Source organism: Saccostrea cucullata, unplaced genomic scaffold, assembly GCF_032062105.1.
Source record: "Saccostrea cucullata isolate Sc308-1 unplaced genomic scaffold, CSIRO_AGI_Scuc_v1 ctg18295, whole genome shotgun sequence".
NCBI classification, from domain to species: domain Eukaryota; kingdom Metazoa; phylum Mollusca; class Bivalvia; order Ostreida; family Ostreidae; genus Saccostrea; species Saccostrea cuccullata.
In genome coordinates, this window is record NW_026926005.1 from 1 (window position 1) to 8,101 (window position 8,101).

Consider the following 8,101-nt stretch of genomic DNA (forward strand, 5'->3'; position numbering starts at 1 on the left):
CTTCAGAGTTGACAGTACAAGTGCTATATTCCGCAGAAATACTGAGATTGACCTCTTTATGACTAAATTGATAATGAGGTACACTGTAAGCATTAATTAAGCACTGGTTGAAAAGAAAGCCATTCTAAACAATTTTATGCTCAGATCAAGCCCAATTACAGAAAATGAATAAAAAGAAATTCATACTCAACATCTACATGCATAATTCTTGCAAGTAAAGGTCTTACACTCAGGTGAGCGATATGGCCCCTGGGCCTCTTGTTATATCTCCTATACCAGCATGACATTAGTTAATTAAAATGAAATTTGATTCCTATTGTACTTTTTCACTTAGTGAATGTTATTTTGATTTTTACATGTACAAGCCAACAACGCAGTTATTGTTAAATTGTGATTATGTTTTAACAAATTAGTAAATTAATATATTTAGTATTTTGAAATAAACTAGATGCACTGTGAGCAATGAGCTCACTAAATGATACCCCCGCCTTACATATGAATATAATGGCGGTATCTATGTTTTGTTATAGGAAACCTCAAATCTGTGTCGGGTCAAAATGTAAAATAGGAGGTGCATAATGGCAATATGTAATAAAGATTTTGTAAAGTCTCATCAAATTTTATTCAGTGGTATGAGATGTAGAGGAGTTGTGGATAAGAGATGGGTAGCCCAAAGCGTAACGGACAGACAGACAGACAACCCGATTACTATATGCGCTTTTCAAGCGAGGGGTATAAGTCTACTACAGAAACTGCAGAACGTGTAAATTATAAGAAAATGTTCAGCAGTGTAATTATTGACGATGTACAAGAATAGATTCTATCATCTGAAAAGCTTTATCAAATTTGCTTCCGATCTCTTATATCATCAAGGGTAACGATTACACTTCAAATCGTTTTTAGCCATTTTATATTAGATATTTGTTTTCAAAAAAAGTTTTATTTTAATGGAGAACAAGCCTTCGATCTTTTTTTGTAAATCGATGTAGATTACCCTCCCCCTCCTCACGACCACTACATTTTTTTGTTTTGTTAATTTCCCTACTACCTGGACGAAGTGTTAGTAAAAACCCAGAATTTTCATGATTCTTTTATTATTGACAACTAGGGCAAAGGGTATATAACGTTATAGTTTTGACTTTCCTAAGCTCCATTTTAGTTGAGTCCATGCTTCTTCTCCCAAGGGAGGGATATATACTGTATTTATACCCCTGATTGAAATCCAATAGTAATCGGAATATCTGTCCGTCTGTCTGTACATCCCTCCGTCTGTCTGTTACGCTTTAGAATATCCATCTCTTATCCGCAACTCCTCTTTCAGAGAATCTTTTAAATTACTAGATAATGCCATTGTGCACCTCCTATTTACTTTATGATCCGACACATATTTTGGTTTCCCATAGCAAAACATCGACACTGACATTATATTCTTACCTATGACGAGAGGTTTGGTGGCTTCTGAATACCATGGGACACCACGAGTTATCCCGTAAAACAATACAGATAGGGCAAGAGATCTTCCAAAAGATTGATACATGTATCCGTTACATATTTTGGATTTCCCATAGCAAACCATGGACACTGCCATAATATCCATACATGTATATATTCATATGGGAGGCGGGGGTATCATTTAGTGAGCTCTTTGATCACAGTACCTCTAGCTAGTTATACATTGAGAGCAAAAAGCTTTTTTGTCTTTTTATTTTTTACTCCATAACGTTGTCCGGAAATCTGTTTACTAGTATATATGTTTAAAACTAAAATTTCAATTCATTTGTAAAAAAAAGTTGCCCTTAGGTAAAAGACCCGGCCTGAATTACATTAATATTTTGATGAAATTTTATAATTATAATTATGTAAAATAACAAAAAGTCTGTGAGCATTTTTCCTTTTCTTGTGAGTTGTGGCTCGAAATCCAAGCACATGTCTTCAATATAACTTGGCACACAAGTAGACTACACTAAGATACATAATTCTGTGTATCGGTTTTTGATTTCGACGAACGGTGTTGGCATTGTTACTAAAAATAGAAATTTCTGTGAAATTCTTTGAAAATGCTACTCCTCCTACAAATTTAGTCTGATTTCAATATAACTTGGCACACAAGTAGACAACACTAAGATACATAATTCTGTGTATCGGTTTTTGATTTCGACGAACGATGTTGGCGTTGTTACCAAAAATAGAAATTTCTGTGAAATTCTTTCAAAATGCTACTCCTCCTACATTTTTGATCTGACTTCAGTATAACTTGGCACACAAGTAGACTACACTAAGATACATAATTCTGTATATCGGTTTTTGATTTCAACGAACGGTGTTGGCGTTGTTACTAAAAATAGAAATTTCTGTGAAATTCTTTCAAAATGCTACTCCTCCTACAGTTTTGGTATGATTTCAATATAACTTGGCACACAAGTAGGCTACACTAAGGTACATAATTCTTTATATCCGTTTTTGACTTCAATGAACATTATTACCTTGGTTAATAAAAATAGCAATTTCTGTTACTCTCAAATTTGCTACTTCAAATACAGTTTTAGTCTGATTATAATATAATGTGACTTGCAAGTACACTACACTAAGAACATAAAGAGACTTATTCAAGGATCATTATTCTCCTTTTTTGCCTGTGTAAATTTTCAATTCCCAACTGCTTAAGTACTTTCCTCTTCGTTCGCTATAAGTACAAACCAGTAGAGCTTCAGTCTCGACAGAGACTTCTGGTTTAAGTAACATGGCGATACCATTGAAATTAAACACTGATAACGAGAGTTATATATCAAAGTGTAGTCTACTTGTGAGCCAGGCAAAAGTAGCCTTTGACAGCATCTTCCAGGTATTCTCATGTGCACATAAGTAACTTTTTCAGTACATGCTATGAACATCCGAGATTTTGACGCCATTTTTGTGGTAATTAAATCATAGAGATAAGATAGTGAGATGGAAATAAATGCAAATTTTCAGCAGATTTTATGGGTAAAAAATTAATTAAATCTGAATATTTAATCAAAAAATTCTGATAAGATCAGTCCTTTTCAAATTTTCGCCTCAAACTTTGTGTGTTCACACAACTAAAGATGTTCTAAGTATAAACTAGAATCAATTTATTATTAAACTTTGACAATTGCTAGCTTAAAAATTAAAGTTAAAAAACAGAACAAGATTTGTCTGTGAAACACTATGCCCCCGATGGTAACACAGTTCTGGAGTGGGACGTAGACCGAGACATACACTTGTAAGATGTTTCAGGGATTTCAAATGTAGGTCAAAGGTCATGGTCCAGGTCACATAATCAAAACTTTTTGTACCAATGGAAAGGTCTTGTTATAATGAACACTTATGTCAAATATTAAAGCTTTACTCTTGACAGCGCAATAGTTATGGGCTAGGTTAAAGTTGACAACAGAAAGATGCACAGTAGAAAAATAGACAAACAAAACAATAGGATTCAAATTTAACTTGAAATTAAAGTTGAAAACCAGAAAAAGAGCTCCAGTCTTTGTAGGCATAATCTCCTTTTAAATGCATATTTATCCACACTCGATCGTTTTTCTTCATCCTTATTATACAGGTTGTCGACCCTGTTTCATAGTTGTTCTGGTTCCTGCCAAATACATGGTTGAAGCAAACCTCGTTGCCATTCTGAATCAGCCGTGTTTGGAATGTGTTACCTGGTCCAGTAAGAATGGTCCATGTAAAGGAATAAATTTCATCATTCGGGGCTGTAAATTTTCCTGTCCGTGTATCGTAGGCATTCCCTGCATTTAATGTTACTTTTCCAAATACTACAATGGCATTTGCAGGCATATTCTGCAGAGCTTTTGGAAGTCGGGCATTAAAGGCCACGATTCCTGTAAGAGAGTTATAATTCAAGTACATAACAACATAACAGACTGTACTATTAGATGCGTGAAACCAGAAAAAGGATTTTGTATTAACATTTTTTTTCTTGTAATTAGAAGACAATTCTGGCTATGTACAGCTTGTTTTTGCTTATCCTCTTGTACAAAGTACACTAAGAAATACAACTATAAAACTTTTAGAAATTCCTTTCTAAACCTATGGGAGGAGGGGTATCATTTAGTGAACTCAGTACTCACAGTACAATGTACCTCAAAATTTTATCTGACTCGAAAACTACCAGTTCTGATTTGGGCATTTTCTAAAATGATATGTATGTGCCTAGATGCATGTCTTTCCTTGACTCAACAGGCAAGATGATTAAAAGTGACAATCAGAAAATAAAAATCAGCAAAGGATTATACAAAGAAAACAAACTTTGCAGATACATTCTTTGATTTCCCTATAATTCCAACAGTTTTCTTCGATCTAATTTTTAATTTTAGAATCCCACATCTAAATATGTAATTTAGATATTTGTATCGAACGAGAAAAAATAGTTTTCAATTATATTTTTAGGTCAATCCGTTTTTGTCCGTCGTGTGTTAAAACATTTGAACATTTTAAGCTTTTTTACTGAAACCACTGAACCAATTTCAACCAAATTTGGTATAAAGCATTTATGGGTGAAAAGGAACAAAAATTTTTAATTTTATGGTCCCCACCCCCCTGAGGCATGAGGGGTGCGGCCAAAACCACTAAAATTAATAAAATTTAAACAAAAAATTCTCCTCTACTCATGGACATCAAGCAGGCAAACTGTTGAATCAGATATGAATGTAATGAGCGTCGAGTCCTCTACCTAAATTATGAAATTCATGGCCCCAGGGTCAGGGGTTCTAGTGCTAGGGCGGGACTCTATTGATCACATAGTGAAAATGAATTAAATCTTTGAAAATCTTCTTCTCTGCTCCTGGGTATTGAACAAACTAACTATGTACAAGTACATAGTTATGATGAGAGAGAGTGCCTCTTCCAAAATTATGAATTTTATTGCCTTAATGTCAGGGGTTCTGGTATTAGGGCGGGGCTCTATTGATTATATAGGGAAAATGCATTAAATCTTTGAAAATCTTTTCCCTTCTCTGCTCCTGGGTATTGAACAAATTAACTAAATACGTAGTTATGATAAACAAGAGTGCCTCTCCCAAAATTGTGAATTTTATGGCCCCAATATCAGGGGTTCTAGTGTTGTGGCGGGGCTCTTGATTATATAGTGAAAATGCATTAAATCTTTTAAAATCCTCTGCTCCTGGGTATTAAACAAACTAAGTACATAGTTAAGAGTGCCTCCTCCAAAATTGTGAAATTCATGGCCCCAGGGTCAGGGGTTCTGGTTTTAGGGCAGGGCTCTATTGATTATACAGTGAAAATGCATTAAATCTTTGAAAATCTTCTTCTCCTCCTAGGTATTAAACAAACTAACTAAGTACATAGTTATGATGAGCAAGAGTGCCTCTTCCAAAATTTTGAATTTTATTGCCCTCGGGTCAGGGGTTCTGGTGTTAAGGCGGGGCTCTATTTATTATATTGTGAATATGCATTAAATCTTTGAAAATTTTCTTCTCTGCTCCATGGTATTGAACAAACTAATTTTCTCTGCTCCAGGATATTGAACAAACGAATTAAATACGTAGTTATTATAAGCAAGAGTGCCTCTTCCAAAATTGTGACTTTTATGGCCCCAATATTAGGGGTTCTGGTGTTTTGGCGGGGCTCTTGATTATATAGTGAAAATGCATTAAATCTTTTAAAATCCTCTGCCCCTGGGTATTAAACAAACTAAGTACATAGTTAAGAGTGCCTCTTCCTAGTTAAGAGTGCCTCTTCCAAAATTGTGAAATTCATGGCCCCAGGGTCAGGGGTCTGGTTTTAGGGCAGGGCTCTATTGATTATACAGTGAAAATGGATTAAATCTTTGAAAATCTTCTTCTCCTCCTGGGTATTAAACAAACTAACTAAGTACATAGTTATGATGAGCAAGAGTGCCTCTTCCAAAATTTTTAATTTTATTGCCCTCGGGTCAGGGGTTCTGGTGTTAAGGCGGGGCTCTTTTGATCATATATTGAAAATGCATTAATTCTTTCAAAATCTACTTATCTGCTCCTGGGTATTAAACAAACTAACTGATTACATAGTTATGATGAGCAAGAAAGCCTCTTTCAAAATTGTGAATTTTATGGCCCCAGGGTCAGGGGTTCTGGTTTTAAGGCAGGGCTCTATTGATTATACAGTAAAAATGCATTAAATTTTTGAAAATCTTCTTCTCTTCTCCTGCATGGGTTTTCAATAAACTTACTTAGTGCATAGTTATGATGAGCAAGAGTGCCTTGTCATTTGGTGTAAGGGGGGGGGGGTCCTTTGATTATATAGTGAAAATACATTAATTCTTTGTTTTCTTTGCTCCTGGGTATTATGTTAATGATCCAAGTATATATATTTATGATGGTAAGGTACATCTAGCAAAATGGTAAATTTCATGCCCCCTGGGTCAGGGGTATGGGGGGATGGGGTTACATAGTCTGAAAATAAATTAATGCTTTGAAATCTGCTCTTTGGTATTGATCAACCATTTATGATAAAAAAAAATTATAAAATTTTGAAATATGTGGCCCCAGTGTTAGCGGTTCCTTTGGGGTGGGGTGCACAACTGGATATAAAGTGGAAGTTCATTTTCTCTTTGTTATTCTGATCTACCTCAGGGTAATAAGTAAATAGAGTAAGCAAGCTTAGTATATAATTATGATAAGCAATGGTATCTCTTTCAAAACTGTGACTTTCATGGCCTTTGGTTTAAAACACGAACCGAATTCAATTGTTGGACGGTTGTTACAAGATATTCAGGTGACCTATAAGGCCTGTGGGCCTCTTGTTTTATATAAAAAGAAAAATTAATGGTTAAAAATCATAACCTTTTCTTCATTTTGTACCATAACCCTACCTTTATTTTTGGAGCAGCTTTTTTCTCGATAACCCATTCCATTGCAAATTCTGTTGTATTTATTATATTTCTCAAGGAAATTGCCGCTTTTCTTTTCTGCTTTGATAAGAACAACAACAAAACAAATAGAGATCACTAACCTCGAGCTCCAAGTCCTGTAACCAAAAAAATATCACAAATTTAGTCACCGTTCCCTGTCATATATAAATTATGCTATATGTTGCGCAATGATATAATGATAAACTTTGTTTGAAAAAAAATTGAACACTCTGAATTCGAAAAGATAGTAAAACAATTCCACCAAAAATTTATCAGGGCTGTATGCTAAAGGATCGTTTTGTGTATTACATGTATAATATACTTTATTTATTTTGATGATGTTTACTTACATATTTTCACAGAAAAGCACTTTATGTTGTTTCAGAATCAAACTCCCTTTTTTGGTTTAAGATAAAAAATTATGAACAGTCTGCATAATTTACTACCTATGTAATTTTATACAAAGTACATACACTCATTAAATGTAATATGAGCATAATACCCTTTGTAATTAAGGAATTAAATTTGAGATAAAATATAAATAAGTAAACATTTATTCGAAGGCTTCCTCTAGTAAAGAAACATTGAAAGCACACTGTCTTAAAACGTTAAAAAAAATATTTTGAATCCGCGAAATTAGATGTATTCTACAAAAATCATATTGCATGTACCATGCTTACGTTTGTTTAAACGTTCTGCTTTTATTAAATAGAAAACTTTGAATTCTAAACATATATCAAAGATTGTCTTTATGTAGGACATCTGTTTAAGTTAGTGCGCAACAAATAAAATTCAAAGGAATATAGAAGTTAAACTATTGAAGATCAAGTACTAGTAAGTTTAAAAAAAAAAACAATATGTGGCTTTGAAGTAATCTTTCTCTTTAAAATTATTTAATATAGTCAACATGTTTTGATACTAATGTTACATGTAATATAAAAAAATTCAACTTAATGAAAACCACAATTTTCAAGAATTCAGGTTTTGTTACTTAAGCTAAAATTTGGTGAAGATGTTGATGAATAAATTACCGTTTTAACTTGCAAATTATACTTATTTAATAGATTTATTTTATATCATATAAATGTTTCATGATTGTAATTTTGTTATTACTTTAACTAATTTTAACTATTACTGTAGGAAGTAAGTGAAGAACATGTACAAAATATATTAATATGAAGATTTTTTCCAAAGCAAAACAGAAAAGAACAATAT

At 33.5% G+C, this 8,101-nt stretch overlaps 1 protein-coding gene across 1 annotated transcript; it reads right to left on the reverse strand.

Moving 5' to 3' along the window:
• Positions 1 to 3,471: 3,471 nt before the first annotated feature.
• Positions 3,472 to 6,995, reverse strand: LOC134270378 (heavy metal-binding protein HIP-like). The gene is made up of 2 exons (XM_062752620.1): positions 6,848 to 6,995; positions 3,472 to 3,857 (listed from the first exon to the last, which is right to left on the reverse strand). The coding sequence occupies exons 1-2, from the start codon at positions 6,882 to 6,884 to the stop codon at positions 3,472 to 3,474; spliced, it is 423 nt and encodes a 140-aa protein (XP_062608604.1). The 5' UTR covers positions 6,885 to 6,995.
• Between the last annotated feature and the right edge of the window lie 1,106 nt (positions 6,996 to 8,101).